This window comes from Suncus etruscus, chromosome 2 (genome assembly GCF_024139225.1).
Source record: "Suncus etruscus isolate mSunEtr1 chromosome 2, mSunEtr1.pri.cur, whole genome shotgun sequence".
Taxonomy (NCBI): Eukaryota; Metazoa; Chordata; class Mammalia; order Eulipotyphla; family Soricidae; genus Suncus; species Suncus etruscus.
The window spans coordinates 68,404,800-68,430,212 of NC_064849.1; the positions used below are offsets into that span (position 1 = coordinate 68,404,800).

At 43.2% G+C, this 25,413-nt stretch overlaps 2 protein-coding genes and 1 pseudogene across 3 annotated transcripts; all 3 read right to left on the reverse strand.

The window, feature by feature from the left end:
- Positions 1-6,639: 6,639 nt before the first annotated feature.
- Positions 6,640-6,752, reverse strand: LOC126002236 (uncharacterized; annotated as a pseudogene).
- Positions 6,753-12,580: 5,828 nt separating this feature from the next.
- SLC39A2 (solute carrier family 39 member 2) lies at positions 12,581-15,388 on the reverse strand. Its single transcript, XM_049768735.1, has 4 exons — positions 14,415-15,388; positions 14,126-14,256; positions 13,897-13,944; positions 12,581-13,492 (listed from the first exon to the last, which is right to left on the reverse strand). Exons 1-4 carry the CDS (start codon positions 14,527-14,529, stop codon positions 12,860-12,862), a joined length of 927 nt encoding a protein of 308 aa, XP_049624692.1. The 5' UTR covers positions 14,530-15,388; the 3' UTR covers positions 12,581-12,859.
- Positions 15,389-17,479: 2,091 nt separating this feature from the next.
- METTL17 (methyltransferase like 17) lies at positions 17,480-24,221 on the reverse strand. Of its 2 annotated transcripts, none has more exons than XM_049768619.1 (14): positions 24,136-24,221; positions 23,872-24,025; positions 23,648-23,782; positions 22,970-23,051; positions 22,650-22,731; positions 21,321-21,394; positions 20,463-20,557; positions 20,060-20,130; positions 19,778-19,885; positions 19,453-19,521; positions 18,705-18,755; positions 18,380-18,472; positions 17,797-17,981; positions 17,480-17,721 (listed from the first exon to the last, which is right to left on the reverse strand). In XM_049768619.1, the coding sequence occupies exons 2-14, from the start codon at positions 23,882-23,884 to the stop codon at positions 17,616-17,618; spliced, it is 1,164 nt and encodes a 387-aa protein (XP_049624576.1). In that variant the 5' UTR covers positions 23,885-24,025; positions 24,136-24,221; the 3' UTR covers positions 17,480-17,615. The 2 variants fall into 2 exon arrangements, with proteins under 2 accessions (XP_049624576.1, XP_049624575.1); XM_049768618.1 differs by having other exon boundaries at positions 24,140-24,220.
- Positions 24,222-25,413: the final 1,192 nt, after the last annotated feature.

A 25,413-nucleotide genomic window follows, 5' to 3' on the forward strand; every position in this document is an offset into this window, starting at 1 on the left:
TAATAGACTCATTAAACTGCTGTGTCTCTGCTGTTTTACAGCCTTTTAAGTCAACAAGATGGTCTCTATTTTTCTCTAAATGTCTATTCTGTAATATTAGCTTTGATCAAGTTCTGATGGCCCTCTATCAAGAATAGAAGTAGTTCACATGGATCCTGTTGACTGTCTCCTGCAAACTAATTATTTATTTTTCCAATGGTCATCTTAAAGTCTTTGTGTTGATATACTTGTGCTGTCCTTCTATACGGCTTTTATAACCTTACCAAACTCTTCTGCCTCCTTGTCTTTATGTCCCAACCAATTTGAACTGTTAATGTCCTTCTCATAATAGTTTTGGTAAAAAAAATAATCAGTCAAACTGGGAATATTATACAAGCATTGTAGCACTGAATTCATGTAACAAGTGTTTCCTAAGTTATGAAATCCATTGAGAGCTGAACCAGTTCCCTTATTTATAGCATCAAGATTCTGGAACTGGTCATTTCCACTACTAACAGTTTCTGCCCTGATAGTATGGTGTTTCAGTTACCTGTTGAAGTCACAGTTTGTTTCCTGCCCACATATTTTGAAAAAAATCTGTGTTGTTTCTGAGAGCTTTACACTCTTACTATGCATCTGTGTCTGAGATTTTTCATTTGTGAGGATCCTGCTTCTGACAAGGCATAGTGGGACCCAAAGTTTCTTTGCAGGATTGCCATTTTTAGAAACATAAGCTTATCCTTTTCCTCGAATTAAGAGATTACCAGCAATCCATTCATTATTTATTTTTAACCAAATAGGTGAATCAAATTATTTTTTGCACTGGAACATCTCCTTTAAAGTATTTTTCTGCATCTATATAGGGCTATACTTGGGGGAAATTTAAGAAATTTGGTGAAGGGGCCTGAAAGATAGCATGGAGTTAAGGCATTTGCCTTGCATGCAGAAGATCGGTGGTTCAAGTCCCGGCATCCCATATGGTCCTCTGAGCCTACCAGGGGCTATTTCTGAGCATAGAGCCAGGAGTAACTCCTGAGTGCTGCTGGCTGTGACTCAAAAACCAAAAAAAAAAAAAAAAAAAAAAAAAAAAAAAAGAAAGAAAAAAGAAAAAAAAGAAGAAATTTGGTGAAAATAATGTTAAGGACAAATTGTCCATGGGCAGATTGCCCCTTTTTCTATATTTTAATAGTTGAGTTTTTACAGTTCTGTGTGCTCTTTCTATTTGGGGGGCAGGGTCATGCCTGGAACAGGGGTTACTTCTGGCTCTACACTAAGAAATTGCTCCTGGTAGGCTCGGGGGACCATATGAGATGCCGGGATTTGAACCACCAATCTTCTGCATGCAAGGCAAACGCCTTACCTCCATGCTATCTCTCTGGCCCCTTTGTGTGCTCTTTCAACTGTGGCTTGTCCTTAAAGATTATATGGGATGCCAGTGATATGTTTGATTTATTCCTTACAAAATAATTGAAAAGTTTTACTGATATAGGCTGGGCTACTGTCTGTCTTTATGGATTGAGGAAACCTCATAACAGATAAGCACTGAAGCATGAAGGTACAAACTGCTTTAGCTCATTCTGAAGCATTGGAAATCCCCATATAAAATGGGAATATGTATCTACAATCACATGAAGATAGGGTTTCTTTGGGAAAAAGTCAACATGTGTAATATCCATTTACCACAATTCAGTAGTCTTGGGGGTTGGCCCCAGCTACATGTATTCTTTTATTCAAAGGTGCACAAATGGCATATGTGTCAACTATTTGTCTGACTTGCTTCCATGGAATATGAAAGTTGACGTGCAAATGATGGGCATTTGTATAAAGTACTGCATGTTCTTCTGCAGGTGACTTAAATATTGGCATGGCCAAATGACCAGCAGTTTTATTCCCTAAAGCCATGGGCCCTGGATGGCTAGAGTAGGCTCTTATGTGAGTGGTAACTATTGGCTTTTTTTGCAGAAGGGCTTGTAATTGCTGCAGCAACTCTTAAACAACTTGGTTCTGAGCATTTAAAGAGACAATTGTTATGCCTGGGAACAATTCTACTATGTAAGCTGAATCCCTTACTACATTGCATGGCTCTGAAATATGTGATAATAAATAATTTAAAGTAGTTAGTTCTACTTATTGAGCAGACTTGTAATTAATATGCACTGTTGTGGTCAGAGAAAGGCCAGTAATATTACCTTTTCCTGATGACGAACAATCAATATAAAACACTGGGGCATCAGGTGTAGGAAAGTAGTGAATAACAGATGAAATCACAAAATGTGTCCTCTTAAAGAAGTCTCAGGCCTTTCCAGCAGGATAATGAGAGAAAACTTTCCCTGAAAAATCACATAGTGCTCATTGAAGGGGCTCACTTAGAGGTAATATACATTCTATTCCCTTTTTTGGAATTGGCAGGACTATTATTTCAGGATCAAAATCTAACAAGGAAATTGTTCTGAGCCTTGCCTTGATGATAAGTGTGGAGATCAATTCCAAATAAGGCACAAACGTGTGAGGTTGCTTGTTGTATAAGTAAACTTGTTCTAGAGGCCCAGGCAGCTAAACAATAGCAAAATGAAAAGTCACACCTTCTCCCCAGGTATGAACCTGATCCATGAAAAAATCTAATTCCTGTTGGGCCTTTTGTGTTAAACACCTGGAGCTATTTAAATCTGCACTTCCTTCTAAAGTACGAATTAAGTTGGTTAGTTCTGAGTTTGGAATTCCAAGGGAGAACTGAGTACTAAGATAGCCTGATGCTCAGTGCTGACTCTGACATGGAAGTGAGAATGTTCTGGATTCTTGAATATTTTCACTCCCTCTTATAGCATGGAGTTGATTTTAAATGCAGGGAGTCAGTTCAGAAGTGAGTGGGTTATAGGTGATTTAATGGGGGATAGTGATACATGGAGAAGATGTTGGGCCACCACACCCAAAGCCATACTAAAGGGGAAGAAGAAACAAATTTGAAATAATGTCCCATTTGCTCTTAGGTAGCAATATGTAAAGAAAAGATAAAGAACCCCAACTTCTGATCTGGCTGCAGCAGATGTAGATATGAATCCTGGGGAGAAAGGTGGAGCTTAGCAGGTTTCCATATAGATAACCCTGGTTTTAGGTAGATAGAGGGAGAAAGTGGCACTGTGTGCCCATGTGTAACTTGGCTTATGTACATGTGTCAGAGAATGGAGTGTGTTGTGGGAAGTGGTAGTTTCTCTCCCATAGATATTTTTTGCACAAGAAACCAGGAGTGAGGTCAGTGAGAGAGCATAGCTAGAAGCACTTGCCTTCTACATGGACAAACTGGGTTGGATCACTGGTGTCCAAGAAGCACTGCCAGGATTGACTCCTCAGCACAGAGCCAAGCATCACTGGTGTGGTCCAAAACCCAAAAATAAAGAAAAAAAGAAAGAAACCCGAGTTAAGTAGAGGAGACAGCTCTCTGAGAGAGGACTTTGTTCTCCTTGATTGACAACTGTGTTGGTCTTGCCATTTAGTCCTGCCCATAGGGCCACAGTGCCTCCCTGTGGTTGACATGGTTCTTCCTAAATGCCTAATCCCAAATCCCTTCCTGACTCTTCCCTCCTACTTTCCAAGGAGGTGCCTCACTAACGTACTAGAGGCTCAGTCCAAGGTCACAGCTCCTCTCTGAACTAGGTCTAGAGTTGGGTGATTCCTAGGGCCTGATCACATGTTCTATGTTGTATCTTAATTCCAGGCCTAGGACTCCAATGTTTTTTTCTTTTGTTGTTGAGGGGGGGTTATACCCAGCGGCACTCAGGGGTCACTCCTAGCTCTACCCTCAGAAATGGCTCCTGGCAGGCTCGGGGGACCATATGGGATGCTGTGATTTGAACCACTGTCTGTCCTGGATCGGCTGTGTGCAAGGCAAAAGCCCTACCGTTCTGCTCTCTCCAGCCCCCAGGACTCCAATTTTTGTCTTATTTTTCTAGGAATAAGTTTAAGAGTATCTTTGGAGACTGGAGTCCAAGAGAGTGAAAGGAGGAAACAGAAGAATGAAGACTACAACAATACAGAAATGAGAACCAAATGGTTTCAGTTTAAAACCCCGGCTCTATCCAGAGTGGATTGGGAGTTTATGGACCAACTGGGGTTCAATCCTCGGCATCCTATGTGGTCCCCTGAGCCTGCTAGGAGTTATTTCTGAGTTCAGAGCCAGGAGTATCCCCTGAGTGCCACTGAATGTGGCCCAAAAACCATAAAAAGATTTTGACTCTTGAGACCCAAGTAATAGCATAGCATGTAGGGCTTTTAGGTTACCTGGGTTTGATCACCTGGATCGATCTCTATCATCTCATATGCACTGCCCCATGCACTGCCAGGAGTAATTCCTGAGTACAGAGCCAGAAGTAAACCCTGAATGTTGTTGGATGTGACCCCAAACAAATAAACAACTTCTGTCTCTTGTGAAGAGTTTAAAGGGGGTGGGGTTCTCTGAAGTTGCCTGAAAGCAGTGAGGCAGCAGCAGGAGAGTAAGATGTCCAGCTTCAGAGTGTCAGAGAGATGCTGGGAGGGAGACTCGCTTCTAGAGAGACTTTAGGAAGAACTGGAGAGGGAGAGTAAGCTCTGACTAGAAATCAGGGGTTTGGTCAGGGACTTGGTGCCCAGAGCCATGAGAGGTGTTTGTCTTCTGTTTCCTCTTCAAAGCCAGATTTTCTCCTTCATTGAATAAATAGAAGAAAAGCAGGATGCTTCTGTATTTGATATTCAACAAATCTTTCATTGACATTCAACAAACCTTTAATTGAGGTACCAGGATTTACAATATTGGGTTTTTTTTTTTTTTTGCTTGTTTTTTTTTTTTTTTTTTTTTTTTTTTTTTTTTTTTTGGTCACACCCGGCAGCGGCCAGGGGTTACTCTATGCTCAGAAATTGCTCCTGGCAGGCTTGGGGGACCCTATGGGATGCTGGGATTCGAACCACCATTCTTCTGCATGCAAGGCAAATACTTTATCTCCATGCTATCTTTCCGGCCCCTAAAATATTGTTAATTATTCTTTTCATAGATACATAATTCTAACACTACACCTATTGTAACTGCCTCTGCTCCTGCCCTTTGCTGGGAGAAAATTCCGGCCAGCAGCTTTCTCTCAACCGGGACAGAAGGCAAAAAGCAGCTACAGATAATTCGCGAGTGTTAAGCTCTTTTGTGAACACCTAGAAAATTAAGCCATAGAAGTTAATAATAAAAAGCTCAAGCTGAATTCCTGTCAAGAGGTTTATTGAGAGAACAAGCAGAGTTTTTATAGCCTGCTTAGTGGGAGGAGCAAAAACATAGGATTGAAACTTAAACCAATCAGATTTGTACAGGTACAACGATTTTTAACCAATGGGAGCAGACACATTTTGATGGCGGGAAGGATAAGGAGAAACCTGGCAGGATGGGGGGAGGGGAAGCAAATCCTTAAACAAATAGTTAATAGATCTTTCTTTTGTGCAAGCAAATAAGGATTACAATTTAAACCTTACAAAAACCTATCTATAACTATGCTTGAGAGCAGTTACAAAAAACAGGTTCCATGGAAGGGTTTAAGGAATCTGGTTAAGCCAAATTCTCTGTGGTGAGCTAAATTTATTTGCAGGGTTCTTTTGGCTCAGGGCTATGCAAACTTTTGGCTTGAATCAGGCAGCGGTGAAAAATTCATTGAATATGTGGCTGTACGGTCGCCCACAACCTATCACCAGAATTTTTCTCCACCAGTGTCCCAAGGACCTGTCCAACAGCCATTGCCATGTGAGGTTCATTTTGTAGACAAAATATTTAGTTTTGATGACTTTGACCATTTGTGAAACTTTTACAGACTTTGTATAACTTTGTTCTTTTTTAGAGCTATACAAACCCTTAGTACATGAATCTCTCTGGTGTTCATATGATCATATATCTTCCAATTTAGCTTCAGAGTTTTGGTAGGTTACTTCAGACAAAGGCAGCAGCACAAGTCTCATAACTTGTTCTGGCTGGGGCCTCCCCTCTTTATTTACTTATTTATTTTGAAGTAGTACCAATTATCTTATTATTATTATTATCATTTATGCTTTAAATTTTAATTGCTTTATTTTAGCACTGTGTTATAAATTTGTTCATTGCTGGGTTTAAGTCATATTATGCACACCATCATTCACCAGTGCACACTTCCAGTCACTATTACTGATGTCTCCTGTTTCCCTATCATCTCCTGCCCTCCCCCACTTCCCTGCCTTGTACTAGAGCAGACAAATTGCTTCTGTCTCACTCTCTCTATCTCCCCAACCCTTTTCTTTTTGACTCTGCTTTGCATTATTGTTAATGGAGGGATGCCTTACCTGTTAGTTTCTCCCCTTTCAGCACCAAGTTCTTGTACAGAGCAATAGGTTCCAATTATCATTTTCCTAGAAGACCCTTCTCTATTCTAGCTACACTCACCATTCTTTGTGGCAAGCTTAAAAATATGGAACTCTGGGCTGGAGAGATAGCACAGAGGTAGGGCATTTGCCTTGCATGCGTCTGACCCGAGAGGGGCCTGGTTCAATTCCCATATGGTCCCATATGCTCCCCCAGCCTGCAAAGGGTGATTTCTGAGTGCAGAGCCAGGAGTAACCCCTGAATGCCGCTGAGTGTGACCCAACAATCAATCACTCAATCAATCAATCAATAAATAAGGTTTAAAAAATATGGAACACTTCCTGATTTTGAATGTCCATGTCACCCTTGTGTACGGGCCATGCTAATCTTCTCTGTATTGTTCCAATTTTAGTATATGTGCTGCTGAAGCGAGCACTCCCTAATTATTTATATCCTTTAATTTGCCTTATGAAGCTGATGTATCTGCACCAGCAGACCTTTTCTTTGGGGGGGGGAGGGTTGGGATGGTATGCCTGGGCAGTGCTCAGGGCTTACTCCTGAAATCACTCCTGACTGGTGCTTTGGGAACCATATGGGATCCTGGAGATAGAACTTGGGTCAAACTCATGCAAGGAAAGTGCCCTACCCACTGTTCTACCTTTCCAGCCTCAGCAGACATTTTGGTCCTTTAGCTTCTGTTAGGTCATGACCACTAAGAGACAATAGCAGTAGATTAAAGGGTGGAAGCCGGAGGATTTCCTCTGCAGGTTGACTGTGTCCCTCTCTCGAAGACCAAATCCTCTTTTGTATAGTTGCACTGTAACATGGGGCTGTTGCCTCCTCCTTAGGTAATAGCATTGCAATTGCCTTGCGAGGGAAATGCACCTTTTTGTTTTGCTTTGTTATGTGGTCACACCTGGTGGTGCTCAGTGGTTACTCCTGGCTCTATACTTAGGATTTACTCCTGGTAATACTTGGGAGACCACATGGGATTCTGGGGATTGAACCTGGGTTAGCTGAATATAAGTCAAACACGATACTTTGTGTGCTATCTCTTTGGCCCAAGATGTACTATTTTTATTTGTTTGCGTAGAACTTGCTACATCTTTCCACTCCATTTTTTCAACTGGCCTCAAATTTCCAATGCAGGGACCAGAAAGATAGCACAGCGGTAGGGTGTTTGCCTTGCATGCCACTGATTTGGGACGACCTGGTTTGATTCCCAGCATCCCCTACGGTCCTCCCGAGCCTGCTAGGAGTGCTTTCTGAGTGCAAAGCCAGATGTAACTCCTGAGCACCACTGGGTGTGGCCCAAAACCCAATAAATAAATAAATAAATAAATAAATAAATAAATAAAGTTAAAAAATTTCCAATGCAGTCTTTGCCTTTTTTACTTAACATATAAGATGGAGAGGAAAGGGAAGTTCAAGGTGGTGAGGTGGTGGTCAGAAAAGAGAGAATATATGTTTTGGTGTCACACCTAGCTAAGCTCTGGACTTATTCCTGGCTCTGTGCTCAGGGATCATTTCTGACTAGATGCAGGAGACCATATAGGGTGCTGAGGATTGAACCCCAGTTGTCTGCACACAAGGTCTTATCCGCTGTATTATTGCTCCAGCCCAAGAATATACATTTTTTGTTTGTTTTTGGCCACACCTTGCGGGGACTCAGGGGTTACTCCTGGCTCTGCATTCAGGAACTACTTCTAGTAACTTGGGGGACCATATGGGATGCCAGGGATGGAACCTGGTTTAGTTGCATGTAAGGCAAGTATACTATCCATTGTACTATCTCTCCAGCCCCATACACATTAGGTTTTCTTAGAATCAAGGAACATAGAATTGATTAATACTGGAAATAATTATGGAACCATGTTATTGTACTTTTCTTAATGTGCTCCCCTGGATTTTTTTTTGGGGGGGGGGAGTGTTGGTGGTAAAAAATATCTACCTGCAGATTGGGACAGTGAGATAATGCATGTAAAAGCAATAAAACAGAGCTTGGCATATAGATGTTTTCAATGTGAAAAGTATTTTTATTATTATGCAATAATAAAGGAACTGTTCTAAATGCATGACATGTGAATATACTACTGAAGAGAGAACATGTAAAACTGGTACTTCAAGGACATTGGTGTTTTTTTTTTTGTTTTTTTTTTTTTTTGGTTTCAACACTATTTTGAGCAAATATTGTTCTCACTTATACCTGAGTGTGTAAGTTGGGCTTGTGAAGGTTTTGGCGTATCTTAATCGTTTGAAAAGTAATGGAATGGAGGAGAGAGACAGAGGAAAGAATAAAATCTCAGGACCAAGAACCAGGTCAGTGGCTTATACTGTCTGCCTTGTAAGTGTATGGACACAAGCTTAACCAAACCTGCCCCAATCTTCCACACATGTCAAGTGTGATGCTGGTAGCTTTAATGTCTGTGATTATAATGTTGCAAATGATTTTAAGCCTCACTGCAGTCAGCACCAAGAGAGGAATATGACCCCAACAAATGTCACAACTAAAGTACTGCCATGGCCAGGAAGCACAACCTTCGGTGAGTACATGTGTGAGAATGACAATAATCCCTGGTGACCATCTCAACCATAACTCCTGTGCTTTAACATAGTATGCATGCTCTAGGGAGCTCATGTGCAGTTACCACAGTGACAGAATGTAAACTTCAGTGAGCACTTGGTCTATAAAAAGTGTGAGCACCCGTGCACATCTGCACAAGTGACAATGTACATGTTGCTTACAGTTATGGGCAGGAGGACAGAGAACAAATTCCAGCTTAATCCTTCAGCATCTTTCAGGGGTGTTAACTACAAAGATTCATCATCAGCACAGCAAGAACACTAGAAAACCAAGGGTAAAACATGAGGAAGCCAACCACCACTCTCAGTGAGTGAGAATAATATCACCAAAATTATAAACAACACTAATAAATCCTTAGACAGCTTAGAAAAACTATAATATTTCTCTAAATGTTCAATTAGTTTGAACAATGAGTTCAAAGAAGTGAGAGCACAGGCAATAAGCAAAGCACAAGAAAATATGAGAGTCAGAATGAAAAAAACTAATACAGTCAGAAATAAAGAACATGATAGGTGATATAAACATTGCTAAAAGTTCTGAATAGTGAGTAACAGAAGCTGAACAAAAGGTTGAGGAGCGCCAAGATAAGGAGGAAACTGCTAGAAATAAGCAGGAGGAAAACAGTCTGAAGAGAAAAGAACAGCATATCAGACAACTATGGGATGAATTCAAGAGTAATAATATAAGAATCATTAGAGTCCCTGAAGAGTAGGAAGACAAAGCTGATGATGAAACAATAGTTTTTTAAAAAACACCAATGGGGGCCCGGAAAGATAGCACAGCGACGTTTGCCTTGCAAGCAGCCGATCCAGGACCTAAGGTGGTTGGTTCGAATCCCAGTGTCCCATATGGTCCCCGTGCCTGCCAGGAGCTATTTCTGAGCAGACAGCCAGGAGTAACCCCTGAGCACCGCCAGGTGTGGCCCAAAAACAAACAAACAAACAAACAAACAAAAAACACCAACGGACCAGAGATAGTACAGCAGGTAGGACACTTACTTTGCCTGAGACCAACTTGGAACTTATCCATAGCATTGTATATGGTCCCCTGAGCACCACCAGGTGTGATCCCAAACAAAACAAAACAAAAATAATTTGTAAGCACTTCCCAAAGTTGAGGATTACAGGCATAGATATCCAAGAAGTCCAAAGGATTCCAGGGAAAATAAGACCCAATTAGGAAAACTCCAAGATACATTATAATCAACATGGCAAAATCCAAAGATAGAGACAGAATATTGAAAACATCAAGATCAAGAAGAGGAACTTAAATAAGGAGCTTAAAGAAAACCCATAAGATATACAAATGATACTAGAAGTCATAGGAATGGAAGGATAAAGTACAAAAACTCAGTGAAACAAGTACCTCACCAATAGTTTACTATCAATTAGATCATCATTCAAACTTGAAGGAATGGTATAGTCCTTCCTGGAAAGGAAACAACAGCTTAGGGAATTGATAGCCTTGAAACCAGTTTTGCAAGAAGTGTTAAAAGAGCTCTCTTAAAGGACAGGAGAAACTTCCCATCATTTGGCAATGAGTTTGACAATTACTCATGGTGCATATGGTTTTCTCCTACTAGGTTAGGAAACATTAAAATCATATAGCAAATACTAATCACAGTTGGACTTTTATTAATTTATTTTCTAATAATTCAATTTGCCATTCCTTTAAACTTTATTAGATCAAGTAATATGAAATCACTTTGTTCTATGCCTACAACGAGGGATGCTGGGAGGCGGAGGGAACCAGTGAATATTAGTGGAGGGAAGGAGTGGTGGTGGGATTTGTGTTGGAACATTTTATGGCTAAAACAACTCTATTATGAATGACTCTGTAAATCATGGTGTTTCAATGAACATTCCTGAAAAACTTTTCCATTGTTACTGTAGTTTAGGTTAGGCAATACTACTCTAGAAAAAATTTAAGATAGTTTATATTACTGTAATCACCTTTCAAAATTATAGGCAGCCTCTCGGTCTTAGACAAATCAAATGTATTTGGAGAAATAGAATAAAAAAGCTAAGGTCTCCTATGATGAATATACAGAGGTTAGAAATAACTGGGCTGGAGAAATAGCATAGTGGTAGGGTGTTTGCCTTGCAAGCAGCTGATCCAAGATGGATGGTGGTTTGAATCCCAGCATCCCATATGGTCCCCCGAGCCTGCCATTTTTTGAGTGCAGAGCCAGGAGTAATCCCTGAGAGTGGGCGGGTGTGACCCAAAAACAAAACAAAACAAAAAAGAAAGAAAGAAATAACTGTTGCTATTTGCTTAGACAAGAGTTTAAGACTCAAATGAAAGAGAGGAAAGATGCACAACCCCAGGAGGTAAAATTAGGGTCAATAAGAGAGTATCACAGAAGAATAATTTCTAGGTTAGTTGTCAATAACGTCCTTAGGGCACAGGTCTCTTAAAAAAAGTGGGGATCCAACAGCCAACTGTATGTGCAACATAGAAAGTTATTATATTAATAAACAGAATGGGGAAGCAGAGGGAATAAAAGTATTAATAAATTGGGCCGGAGAAACAGCATAGAAGCAGATACTAGCCTTGCACTCAGACAAGTTAGGTTTGTCTTCAGCACCACATATGGTTCCCTGAAACCACCAGTAGTGGACCCTGAGTTTAGAGTGAGGAGTAAGCTCTGAGAACAGATGGGTGGCTATAAGAATGCCCCAAACCAACCAACAACCAAACCAACAAACAAAACACACACACACACACACACACACACACACACACACACAACTTTACCAAAACCAAAAACAAGAATAAACAAATGAATGAAATTCAGGAGACCTTGCACACATTGAGGTGGAATAGGGAAAACAGGGTGGGGATGGGAGCAGTGAGCTCACAGCCTGCACCTTCTCTTTCCCTATTTTCACTAAATGTGACATGTTCCTCCTCTCATGCGGCAGGCGCTGGGCAGAGCTCAGCTGCTCCTCCTCAATTCTACACAGTCAGTGTTTGTATTTGTGCTTAGTAGAAGTGACACATTTTAGGGATTACTCCAACTGAAGCCAAATGGTTTAATGGGGAGGGACCCTGGCACAGAGACAGGGCTGATCCGCATTGATCTGCTGCCCTTTCCTCTGCAAATACACTACTGCTTAATCCCTTGTGGCCACCCATGGGAGAAGATAGAGGCTCTGAAAGGAGTCACAAGGGTACACAGGTCAGATGGAAAAAGGCTCCCTTTAGTCTGATTCCAAGTTGTTTGCATATATGTGTGTTGTTTGATTCGAGGTTTGGCAGTGGGATGGGTGAGTTCATCTAAGAGAGTTTTTAGATTTTTATAATTCTTGTTACTATCACTTGCTGCTATGTTGCTGGTATATTTTTGGAGTGCTGGGTCCAAGCAAAGGATGTTGAAAGCCTGGTGAGAGCTGAGTCAGTGATTTGTGCAAAGGGTGAGCAGAGGGAATACTCAGTGTGCTAAGGCCATTTTCCCCAGATATAAATCAGGCCCAATTTCTCAACTCCTGAGTCAAAGGTATTTGTTGGATGACTGAAATTTCAGAAAATCTCCTAGGCTTGGGGGGTCATAACCTATAGCAGGCAGAATGGCTGGAACCCTGGTCTTAGAAACTATTGCATAACACTTTCTCTTTCGCTGCTCACTCTCTGAGCAGCAGATTCTTGGCAAACAGAAAGAAGACAGTGTGGCGAAGGGGAAGTTTAAAGGGACATTTATTACAAATGGCACAAATGGGAAAGAGCAAGACCTGAGGCTGTTCTTCAAACAGTCCTAATTTACTGGTAGTCAGCCTAAACATGATTCCCTCGGTTCTCAAATAGCATACAGAAATGAGCTCTCTTGGGGTTCAGTTCATGAGGAAGATGTCTATAAAAGTCACTTCATTTCAGTTAAAGACATCAAGCCCCCTGGAATGTGTCTCCTGGGAGACACTGGGGTGTCCCAGGCATGCCTGTGAGAAAGTCAGGCTTCAGACTCAGGCCCACAGAGCGATGAAGGCCATGAAGGCAAAACCAGCAGCTACACAGCCCCACTTGGCCAGAGGACTCTCGGGACCAGCCAATTCTCGTGGCAAAATTTCGAGGAAGGTGACATAAAGAAAGGTGCCAGCTGCTACCCCCTCTAGCACTGCCTGAGCTAAACCTCGTCCCCCTTCAGAGTCCCCTTGAGCCACAGCCATACCTATTGCTAGGCCCAGGGGGGACATGAGTGCTAATGACACAATGGAGACCATGGCCCACCGGGACCTGGTTCCTATCTGCACCAGGCGCAGGCCAACGCCAAACACCACCAGCCCCTTGTGAGCCAGGACAGCCAGGCAAAGCTGCACTGTCATTGCTATGGTTGGCTGGAGCCCCACAGCCAGTCCTTCAAACACTGAGTGAAAGGAGAGGGAGAGCAGGAGGATCAGGGCCCTCAGGGGACCCCGGGAAGGGGAGGGTTTAGGTCCATGACTGTGGATTTGCAGGACATGAGCTCCCCCACAGTCCTCTTCCTGCAACGTGGATCCTCCAGCTGTTTCAGGACAACATTGCAATGCCAGTGATTCCAAAAGGAAGACTAAGAAGAAGCCCAGGCAGATGATGAGCTCTCCATAGGGGTACTCCACCTAGGAACACAAAGAGAGTCTGAGTGGGAAAGAAAGGGGCGAGAGTGCTTTGGATGGACATGCATTGGGCAACTGAAGAGAATAGGAAACTGTGTGACAGGACATAGAAATGGGACTGGAATGCAACAGCTAGAGGAGAGATTCTAAAGGATCTTGTCAGTCCAGATAGAAAATGGGAAACTATGGGAAGCAGGTCAAGCATCCAGGGAAGAATAAGCGTGAGGCAAGAGCTTTGTTCTGGGGTTTTGTAAACCCAGGCACTGTATTGACTCTTTCTTTGCTGAAGAGCAAAGGGGTCCCTGGGTCCCTGGGTTCTTTACATCCTCCTCTTTTAAATCCTCAGAGGGATTGAGTAGCAGTGTGGTTCTGCTGAAACTCCTGGTAGGCAGGTGGGAGATACTCACAAGTGAAGAATCATCAGCCTCTGAATTTCCCTCGCCTGCTGAACTGTTCTGAGAAGAAAGAGGAAATTAGAGATGTCCCAGCACTTCTTAGCTCCCTTCTCTTGTATTCTAGTGTCATTGCTCTTTAAACCTCATGCTGACCTGCTTTCATAAGCCCACAAATTGCTTCTCCCTTCTTCCTTTGCTTCCGTCCTTCACTGCACTGAAGCTCAGCAGTTCCTCTACTTACCTGGATCAGTAACTTTTGGATCTCAGACTCAATTCCTTCCAGGGCTTCGGCTGTCATGTGCATAAATCCTGCTCCCAGAAACACACCGGCAGAAATGCAGCCCAGGAGGCTGAGGACTCGTCGGTGGCGACCTAAACCAAAGGAATCCAGCAGGCAATGAGGAGACAGAGTCAAGAGCAGCAGATAGCATCAGCTTCCTCAGTTGATGGTGAGTTTCAGAGTAATGTACCAGGACAGGGACAGTGAAGAATCAGTGAGTTATGAGAACCCAGAGGTTGTACGGCTCTACCTGTGGCTGCATCAATCTTGAACCATTTTATGTAGATGGGCACGAGGCCACAGACCACAGTGAGTGCCAGCAGGCCAAGCATGCAGCCAAGTTTTACGCCTAGAAGAGCTTCCATTTGAGGTACAGGATTAGCAGGGCCTTCAGAATGCCAAATGCTGCTACAGTCTCGGAGTTGTAGTTGGGTTGAGGTGGAGAGAGCTGGTGAGTCCCTCCCTGAGTTTCAGGAGACCATTTCCCAATGGTCTTCTCGTCTTTGGGCTGCCTGTTTGTGCAGCCTTGCATAGCTGACTGGGGCCTGGCCCCTGCCTTGAGGCCCCTCCCCTAGCTCAAGTCCTCCTGATCTTGGAAACCAGAAACTCCAGCCTCTCTGCCAGGCACAGCTGTTGCTCTGTCTTCTCCTCCTCTTCAGTGCCATGAGTAATTCAAGGACCGTGGGCTGTCTTAGTTCGTCCCTGGGATTGGTCTCATCTAATGAGGCAGCACTGAAGCACTCCTCAGCTGTTCCATGTTGGGACCCTCTGGACCAACCTTAGCTAGGATATTTGATCTAAGGCTTCCATACCCTCCTCTCTCACCCCAATTCTGTTAGGTTGCTCTGCTGATACATGAACCAGCACCCTTTCAGAGGGGATTTGGGGCCACCTGGGAGAAAGGAGGTGTGGCTGAGAAGTAGTGCAGCCACCAACATGTAAAATTGTGTATGGGGAGACTCCCATTACTGAAACCTCAGGAAAATAGCTTCAGGCATGGAAATGTGCGGTGGGGAATTTCAAGTATTAAAACATTGCTTTCGTCAAAACTTCTGAAGGTACCAAGTCTGACATTTGTTGGGAAAAGAGACTAAGTGTTAAAGTAATAAATATGTGATAGCTCTGAAACTGCTCAGTGTAAGGGAAAATAGAGATACATTTGAGTAAACAGTTCAGTTCTGATATATGGGTGGAGAGGGAAATTTTAGCACCTATATGGTACCCACTTTTGAGTTACATGCATTGATCATGCATTGGGAAAGAATGAGGGACATGAGGGGTGTGGAGAAGATGCTTGAAAGGAACAGGTTCCCTTAGAGAAGTGGCCCACATAACAAACAACTCCTGAACTTGTTGAGCCAGTTCTCTATGAGCTGGGGGCACTTTCCCACTATCCCAGGTTACCAAAGAAGGGCGGAGGGAGGAACAGGCTACCACTCTGGCATGTAGATTATTTTGAATTGATGGCAAAGGGGATGCTGCAGGCCTAGAAGAAATTTTTTCCTCCTGTTACTTACTACAGAAATTAGGTAGCAGGTTTTGTCCATGAAACTTATTTTTTTAAATAAAATTTTCTTTTATATATTTTTCATTTTGTAGTTTGGGCCATACTTGGAGATAATTGGGGGTTATTCCTGGCTCGACACCAGAAATTACTTCTCTGGCCATACTTGGAGGATTTTATGGGATGTGGGCAGATCAAACCCAGGATGGACAGATGCAAGGTAAATGTCCTACTGACTGTATTGTAGCTGGCAGGATAAGCATCCAATTGAAGTTCTTTTCACGGTTGTATTAATTACCCATTACCATACCCTTTGAAGCTCAGAGCCCTGCTCACTACTGGGCTCATACAAACTTGTTTATATGACTGATCTTGAACGACTTATATATGGGGATTCCTTAAAATCTTAATTTTTCTTCTGCTAACTATATTACTTTAGTTAGACTATTTGAAAGAACCTTGAAGAGTAGAGGAAGATTTTCCCCATCACATTTCAGAAGTGCTGGTTTTATATAGTAGTATTTTTTTTTGTTGTTTTTGGGTCACAGTGACGCTCAGGGGTTATTCCTGGCTATGTGCTCAGAAATCACCCCTGGCTTGGGGAACCATTTGGGACACCATGAGATCAATCCACTGTCAGTCCTATTAGCACGTGCAAGGCAAATCCCTACCGCCTATGCCACTGCTCTGGCCCCTAGATAACAGTATTCTGACAAGAAAGTAGAATTAAGATTTCTTTGGGACACAGAAGAATATGGAAAAGCCGAGGGGCTCTGAATACTTGCCTTAAAAATGTGTGGTCAAGAGTTCAAATCGCTAGTGTCCCTCATGATACCTGTGGCAGCCATTTCCAGTTGCACCATAATCAGGTATGTGGTGCATCATAATAAAGTACCACAAAAAGGGTGTGAAATTCCTGACATCTAAAACCACATGGTAACACTAAGGCCAGAGAATGTCACTGATCAGATTGTACACACATGGAAACTAAAAAAATGTAAACCTGGGGGTGCAGATAAAAACAGCACATGGGTAGGGCATTTGCCATAGACAGGGCCCACTAGGGTCCATATGGTCCCCAAGCCTGACAGGGGTAAGTTCTGAGTGCAGAGCCAGGCGTTCATTACCACTGAGTATTGCCAAGTGTGGCCCAAAATTGAAAAATAAAAAGAGCATACTGAGCACACAAGACTGTGTGTGTGAACACTAAAACATGATTCCTGATGAAGACAGCTACAAATAAGCGAGCCCCACAGCCATGGTATGTGAAGCACCTGGTTGTTTTAACAATTAGGATGAGAAGGAACTATACAAATAAAGTATTACAAAAAATCTGTATGGAAAGATGACACTAAAATCCCAAGGATTCTCTTTATTAAAGGATATATATACCACAATAACTCACCTCCACATTTTTTGCTTATTTTGGTGCCAAAGCTGGCAATGCTCAGAGGTTATTCCTGGCTCTACACTCAGGAGTTCATCTTAGTGGTGGTTCTGAGGACCATTTGAGATGCTGGGAATTGAAACTAGGTTGGTTTCAAAGCGATTGTCTTAATCACAGTCCTATTGCTCAAGCTCCCTATCTCTAGTCCTCTGAAGAATTGCAAGATCTAGGGAGATGGCTCAAAGGGCTAGAGCGAATGTTTTGCATGTGGGAGCCCTAGGTTTGATTCCTAGCACTGCATGATCTCCCAAGAATCACTGGAAGTGATCTCCTGAGCAAGATAATGGAGAACTCCTGAAAACTTCTCATTTGATAAAAACCAACTGACCAACAAGCAAGCAAATAAGAAGAACCACAAGATTCATTTCCAATTTTTGAAAGATTTTTATTATAAAATCTCCAGCACAGACATATAGGGACACCAGCACTCTCAATCCTGGATACCAGGAAGCTTCAGCCTTCGCTGAAATGACAGAAAAAATATTTATTCTCCCTCCTTATCAGCTTTCAGGGGAATCTGGAGTGGAGGAAGGAGCAAGCTGAGTTGGTGTGACCACAGGTAACAGGTCTCCCCAGGAGCTGACACGAGCACAGCGGTACAAATCCCTAGGGAAAGGAAAGGTCAACTTGAGCTGTTGATTCTTGCCACCTCAAACAGGTTGTGGCCACACCCCTCTGTACCTGCCATGCTTGTTAGCAGTAATCACGGCATGTTGCACCTGGCCATCTGGACAACATAGGTGACAGTGCACATGGCGCGGTCGTTTCAGGACAGGCTGAGTGATACGGGGCCAGCGCTGAGCCTTCTCTGGTGATCCTCGGGCCAGGATGACCATTGAGAACTTCTCTTCCTTTGGGTTCTTGTTCTAATTAAGATAGAGATGTTGGATCTGAAGGGATAATACAGTGGGCTGGGTGCTTACCTTGCATGTAGCCAGCCCAGGTTTGAACCTTGGTACATTTTATGGATTCCTGCCAGGAGTAATTTCTAAACGCAGAGCCAGAAGGAAGCTAAAGTATCACTGAGTAGGCCAGACCATCCCCAACATCAAAAAGATGAGACTTTGGAGAAAAATAATGACATAAGAAAAAGATTTGAGATTCTCACTCCTGATGTCCTATTCAAATTCAAAGTCATGCTCCCTCAGGCTCTAAAATCTCTACATTCATTTCTGAATTCTCTATCACCTCCCAGGCCTGACTTTGTTCCTCCCACTTTCCCAGGTTGCATTCTCTCTGCTTTAATTATTTCCAAGGTACATACCCAGCTGAAGGGGATGGGATGATAAGCCTGGGCAAAGCTACAGGCCAGGGGCTTAGAGGCTGTCAGCTGGGGACAAGGAAGTTCATGGGGACACTGTGAACAAAGGAAAGACAGGAGGTAAGACAAATCACCATACACTGTAAAACTGAAAAAGCTACGGGGCCTTGGGAAACAAAGCAGCAAAGGGGCAAGAGCATAGGGAAAACCAGGGGCATTACTAAGAAGATGCTGGTAATATCTACCAGGAATGGAGGGGCCTTAGCTTTACCGTCTCACCCTCCTGTTCATGGTTTTATGTACTGGGATAGGCATAAGTACTACTCACTGGGGCAAAGACAAATCCAGGACGTGGATCTAAAGGACACTTTTCTTTTCCCTGAAATTAAAAATAAAGTAAAAGCTGGGCCTAAAGCATCGCATCTATTTTCATAACTCAATTCTGCATTCTGTAAATTGAGATCTCCCTTAATATTCAATTCTGACGATCATTAACTATGTGCTTTGAGCTAAGCTGGCTGCATCTTTAATGCTCCCAACAAAAGACTTTCTTTTTGCAGTAGGAGAAAAGCTGAAACTTGGCACACAGTATAGTGTTCTTTTTGCCAGCAACCTCAACTCTCAGACAAATCCTATTCCAGGAGAATTAAATTCATGATTTCATGCTACTCTTACTATCCCAAAGAGATCAGGTTCTTAGTTCAGCAATGCTCTTGTTCAGAGTTGACAACATATATATATATATATATATATATATATATATATATATATTTTATATTTTTTGTTTTTACAAAAAAGAAAAGGCAAATATCTGTCTCTCTCAAGTAATCAGTTTTGCTGCTGGTAGTGTGAAGCTGCCACAGACACACAATATCTATGGTGTAGACAGAAATAGGATGAACTGGGTTCATAGGCATGATTTTGTCAACCACTGCCCTATAGTCTAATGACTTTACTATATGCTGGTATCTGAGAGTCAGTCTCACTGTACACCAGTCTCTCTGTTTTCAACAGAGGATCAGTAATGATGACACTTGGTGAGATATAGAGGGGCAGAGGTTAATAAAGAACCTTACCTTAAGTACCAAGTCCCTGGCATCCATAAGAAGGCGGTGCCCAGCTTTTGTTCCATTCTCCACCAAGACCTGTTTGCAAAAGGAAAGTAAGTGGAAGCCTTGATGGATGAATCACACTCAGCAGCTCTGTAACAGCACTGATGGACAGCAGACATTCTAAGAAAGTGAGCATTTTGTACAACATATAGGGGAGTCACTATAAAGAATAAAGGAATATATGTGGAGGAAAGTTGTCAACAATGAAAGCAAGCTCCACTGGAGAGAAGGAAGAACATTAAATCCATTTAACTCCCTTAATTGTTATAAAGTAAGAGTTGCAGCTCACCAGAAAACGATTTGTCTTGCGCCATAAGGTTTGGACTACCTCACTGCGGTGAGCCTTGGAAGGAAGTTCACTTAGGGAAAAGGCTGATACCACTACATCGAACTGTACCTGAGGACCAGAACAAGAAACACATCATAGTTAACACCTCTCAACACCAAGAACACAAGAAGTTCTATCCCCTCCATTTCTTTTTCTTTCTTTATTGTCTAACAAGTATGCTGAGGCCCTAAATTTCCATTCGTCAAAATCCCCATTTGGTATCCTTTGAACACTGCCACTTGCCTTGGGTGATACAGGAAGAAACTGTCTGAAAAAGACACCTGGAACATAGGGTTCCCCAGACTCTAAACCACCTGTGGAAAAAAGGAGAGATATGACAGATGTAAACTGCGATGTTATTCTAATGATACAACCCTAATAATAAGGAATAAGGAAAAACACAAGATGGGAGTAAGCTGCAATAAGACAAGCAAATACTATAGAGAGCAAGTTGTACATTGAAGTTTTTGACTTGTTAATCTTACCCAACCTATACACAATCTAATAAAGGATCCACTTGATCCTGACATTGAATAATCAATTCACTTTTTAACTTTTAATACTATTTTCTACTCCCAATAAAGTGCTCCTTTCCTTTCTTAACCCTGCTGATTTTGGAAAAACTTTGCCTACACATTGTTCTCACCTTTGAGTAGCTTTTCTGCCAGATCCAACATGGCAGCTGAGCTGTCCACACACATATATTCTCGTAGGCTCTGGCCCCAAGTGCTGTGGGCAGCCCTGACGAGAGAAACCAGCAGTTCTTCTATCAGAGTTATCTCTATAAGGAATCTTCTACCCTCAACCTCACCACTGGGGTGAGTTTATGTTAAAATTAGCAATGTTGTTTTATTTCATTTACAACTTCTTTAAAAAAAAAAAAAAGACAGGTGGGATGGAGATAGTGCAGTGGGTTTTAAGCCTGCCTTTCATTCAGTCAAGTAGGGTTCAATCCATGGCACCTTGAGGACTGTCAAGTCATCAGTGAGCATAAAGCAAAGAGTAAGCAGTCAGCTATGACTCCACCCAAATACCCCCAAACCAATAAAATGACTTGCAGTTAGAAAAACTCTGTGATACGTAAAATAAATGCTACAGACTAATGTTCTTGACTATTTTATCTTTTAAAAATGTAATTTTTTGGTTTAACATTTAAGCTCTGGTCTCAATTCATAATTTTTTTTTTTTTTGTGTGTGCCATACCTGGCAGCCAGGGTTACTCCTGGCTCAGCACTAAGAAATTGCTCTTGGCAGGGTTGGGGGACCATATGGAATGCCGGGGATCGAACCCGAGTCCACCCAGGTGGTCCGTATGCAAGGCAAACGCCCTACCACTGTGCTATCACTTGTGTCATCAATTCATACATTTTTACACCTTGCCTATGTGGAGGGCAGAAACATTCTAGTTCCCAAGTTTCCTCATCCCTCTATTGCTCCCATTTTAGTGTGATAGAAGTATGGTTGCCTAGAGCTAGAAATGAGAAACAGGGCAGAAGCTACACACCAAATGACAGAACCAGTGCCTGAACCAAAGTCCATCAAGGTTTGTGGCTGAAACTTAGGAATCCGAGCCTTGATCTGAAAAACATGCAATACGCCACTGTTGGTTAAGTAGACACTTATTTAAGATCTTCATAAATATGAATGAGGAAACTATTACAGGGAAGAAACGTGATGTCTTTTTGAAATTCAATATCAATATTTTACAGAACAAGAAGCTCCTTAAACATTGATTCTTTTATTTATTTTTTTTTGGGGGGCGGGACACACACACACATACACCCATTTGACCCTCAGGGATTACTCATGGCTATGAGCTCAGAAATCGCTCCTGGCTTGGGGGGACCATATGGGATGAACTGCGGTCTGTCCTAGGCTAGCACTTGCAAGGCAGACACGTTACCTCTAGCGCCACCTCTCCAGCCTGATTTGATTCTTAACCTTTCTTGAATCACAAAATCCTTTCAAAAGATAGTCTTGTGGGGCCGACGAGGTGACGCGAGAGGTAAGGTGTCTGCCTTGCAAGCACTAGCCAAGGAAGGATCTTGGTTCGATATCCTGGCGTCCCATATGGTCCCCCCAAGCTAGGGGCAATTTCTGAGCGCTTAGCCAGGAGTAACCACTGAGCATCAAATGGGTGTGGCCCGAAGAAGAAGAAAAAGAAGAAGAAGAAGAAGAACAACAACAACAACAACAACAACAAAAAAGATAGTCTTGTTTTGTTGTTGTTCTTTTTGGGAGCACCTAGAAGGTGCTTACTTAGTAAGGTCGGGGCTTACTCCTGGCTCTGTGTTTAGCAATCATTCCTGGCTGATCCCAGAGGTATTGGGAACAAATTCAGGTTGTGATTCTATTGAAAGGCAAGTGCTTTAAGTACTGTACTTTGGCCTAAAGAGAGAATCTGAAAACAATTTACATGTAGAATGGAGAGATGACTTAAAGGGCTGAAGCATATATTTTGCATACTGGAGCTCCAAGCTTCATTTCTAACCTTGCATGATTCTTAGAGCAAGCTGGGAAATAGCCCTAAGCATGAAACCAGAAGTAGTTCATGAGCATTGCTGGTTGTGGCTCCAGAACAACAATCAGTCAGCTGCAGGGCCTATAACTCAAAGAGGTAGAGTGCATGTCTAGCATGCATAAAGCCCTGGGGTTGATCCCTGGCAATTCAGGCCTCTCAAGCACCACTGGTATGGCTCTATGGGAAGGTCCATGAAAAACAAATAAATCAAAACCAACATATAATATCTCCAGAATCATACCCCAGGAAACTACTTTATAAATAAAGGAGCTGATACTAAAGGGGTCAAGTTTGAAGTTGAGGGAGTCTCACCTCATGAAATGCCCTAAAGACTGCTGCAAAGCCACCATCCATTCTTGCTGCCATATACACCAGGCTCAATCCTTTATCGTAACTGCAAGAGCAGACGGTAATAGCCATTACGAAGTATGCTTTTCCTCATAGCTTCATTCTAAACTGTTAGGAAATACATTCCTTGGAATGTGCTATTGTACTTTAGTGCTTTTGCCTTGGGGGAATGTCAAGTTGTCAGGTAGTCTTCTCAAATCCTACAATGGGTAGTTGTCATTTGCGCTAATATCCTTCTTAAGTCAAACTTCTCTTTTGGCTATGGTCCTACCAGTCCCTCTTACCTTAGTTCTTGCCAGTGGTAGGTAGTTTTACGCAGTGTACTCAGCACTGCTCCACGAAGTCTCTTCTCAGTCAGAGCTGAGGCTGAGTGAGAACAAGGACTGGAAGTGAGAACCTAGGAAGAATAGACTCAGATCCAGTATCTGAATATAATGTCTACTCAGTTTTCTCCAACTTCCATGAGAAAGTTTTCAGAGCTCAAGAGAGGAACAAAACCACAAGAAAAACTCAAGTTATGCGAACAAAAAGGACAACAATCACTAGCACCACCACCCTCAATCAGATATCCTACGGGGATAGGGTTCTATATTAAAAAGTATAGTAAAGGTTCTATATTAAAGGGAGACATAGAGGAATAAGGACCATATTCTTCCCCATCCCCCAAATTTAATATTGGGACATTCACCCACTGTTTCTATAGGGAGGCCTCATCATTCTGTTCAGTGCAGTAAAATTTTGTTTACAGAGTTTGTACTATGAACCAAGTACTGTGGGGATGTTAGTGATGGACCCAGGTCGGAGGCATGCCAGGCCTAATAATTTGTTCTTAGTATGGCAGCATTCGTAACTGCCCAGGCCAGAAGGCAAAGAAACTGTCGTATCTCTTTGAAAGAGTTCCAGTTATTTCTTATTCTCTATTTCCAGAACACCTCGATTTGTCCTCCTTTCTAAAATCCTACCTGTCTTTTCCAGTAATTTCTTTTCAAGTTCTGCAGCCCGTTGTTGCAACTCCTCTGGCTCCACAGGAAGATGCCGGCTCCAGAGATAGTTGGTCAGGGCTTGCACCTGCTTCTCCACGTTGGGCAGCGGGTCCTCTGGGGGTCAAAGAGGAAGATGACTGGGGTGCAGCACAGGCCTGGTGCCTGCTTTTCCCAGGGCCTGCCTTCCCACCCCCGTTACTCACGGAGCAGCAGCATCTGTGCGGCCTGCGTCAGCGCTGGCGGCAGCTGCACACGCGGCAGGCGCAGAAGGCCGGGGTGCTGGCGATGGGGCCTGGTGCCCAGAAAGTTCGACTCGTTGTCCACCTGGGATCGGCCCGGCACGAGGGCAGAGCGCGCCTGGGAGCGGGAGAGAGGCTGATCAACGCGCGGGAAGGTCTGGGGAGGCACAGGGTGTCTCCCGGCTCAGGGTTCCCGGGCCACTTCTCCCTGGGGAAGAAGCCACTCACGCACTCGGGCCTGGGAGATCACTCCGAAACCCCGGCGCCATCGCTCTACTGACAGCAGCGACCACAAACCCTTGGCCGTCTCCATGACTCCGGCGGCAACCCGGAAGCGGAAATGAGGAGATCGCGAGACTCTCGCGACGGCCGACAATGTCCGCTTCAAAGCGGTGTCGACCAATGGGAAGCGCGAGCGGCTACCGGCAGCCAATAAACGGCCTGTATGTAAATGACCTCGGCTGCTGGGCGTGGGCGGGGCCAGGAGCGGGGTTCCGTTGTGCCGGACTGGAGCGAAGGACCTATCTTTTTTTTTTTTGTTTTGTTTTTTTTTTTTGTTTTTGGGCCACACCCGTTTAATGCTCAGGGGCTACTCCTGGCTATACACTCAGAAGTCGCTCCTGGCTTGGGGGGACCATATGGGACGCCGGGGGATCGAGCCGCGGTCCATCCTACGCTAGTGCTTGCAAGGCAGACACCTTACCTCTAGCGCCACCTTCCCAGCCCCGCGAAGGACCTTTCTTAAGCGGAGTTGGAGAAGTGGAGTTGGGGACTTGGGTCTGCTTGCCGGGGTGGAGGGGTGACTCTTGACTTGAAGCGCCTTGTCCTAATGGCTATGCAAAAGTGGACGAGAAAAGACAGTTTCTGAGTGTCTAACTATCTGTATTTCTGGTTTCTTTCTCTTTTGAACTCTGAAGTCTTTTCTAAACTCCCCTGTGTGAAAAGAGAAAATAGCAAAACAAAAGAACAAAGAAATAATAAAAATAAGTCTAAGAGCTATAAAAGAAAAACTGGATTTAGGCGAGTGATGATGACAGAGATTAATATAGATGTAAGCGGGGCCGGGCGGTGGCGCTAAAGGTAAGGTGCCTGCCTTGCCTGCGCTAACCTTGGACGGACCGCGGTTCGATCCCCCGGTGTCCCATATGGTCCCCCAAGCCAGGAGCAAACTTCTGAGCACATAGCCAGGAGTAACCCCTGAGCGTTACCGGGTGTGGCCCAAAAACCAAAAAAAAAAAAAATATATAGATGTAAGCAACTTTTTACTTCTTCATTTCTCTCCATAGTAAACCGATCCCTTCAGATGAAAAGCGGACACAACTTGTGCCAGAGAAAGTTATAGACTTGTTTAGACACCATTTCATTTTTTTTTTTTTAATTTAGATCTTCCAGTCCTGTGAGGTACTGTTATAAATTCCATTTACAGCCAGGAAAAGTCCTTGAATGTACTTTCCTTAAATATCAGCCCCAAATCACAATGCTATGAGGTAGCAACTAGAATTAGAT

Excerpts from the sequence above, each read along its gene's own strand:
- SLC39A2 (XM_049768735.1), bottom strand. The coding sequence starts at position 14,529 with ATGGAAGCTCTTCTAGGCGTAAAACTTGGCTGCATGCTTGGCCTGCTG. Across the intron at positions 13,945-14,125 it reads TCCAAAAGTTACTGATCCAG|AACAGTTCAGCAGGCGAGGG; the intron begins GTAAGTAGAGGA and ends CTTTCTTCTCAG. Across the intron at positions 13,493-13,896 it reads AGGCTGATGATTCTTCACTT|GTGGAGTACCCCTATGGAGA; the intron begins GTGAGTATCTCC and ends TTGTGTTCCTAG.
- METTL17 (XM_049768618.1), bottom strand. The coding sequence starts at position 24,220 with ATGGAGACGGCCAAGGGTTTGTGGTCGCTGCTGTCAGTAGAGCGATGG. Across the intron at positions 22,732-22,969 it reads TACCACTGGCAAGAACTAAG|TTACGATAAAGGATTGAGCC; the intron begins GTAAGAGGGACT and ends CTGCTCTTGCAG. Across the intron at positions 17,722-17,796 it reads ACTGCTAACAAGCATGGCAG|GGATTTGTACCGCTGTGCTC; the intron begins GTACAGAGGGGT and ends TCCTTTCCCTAG.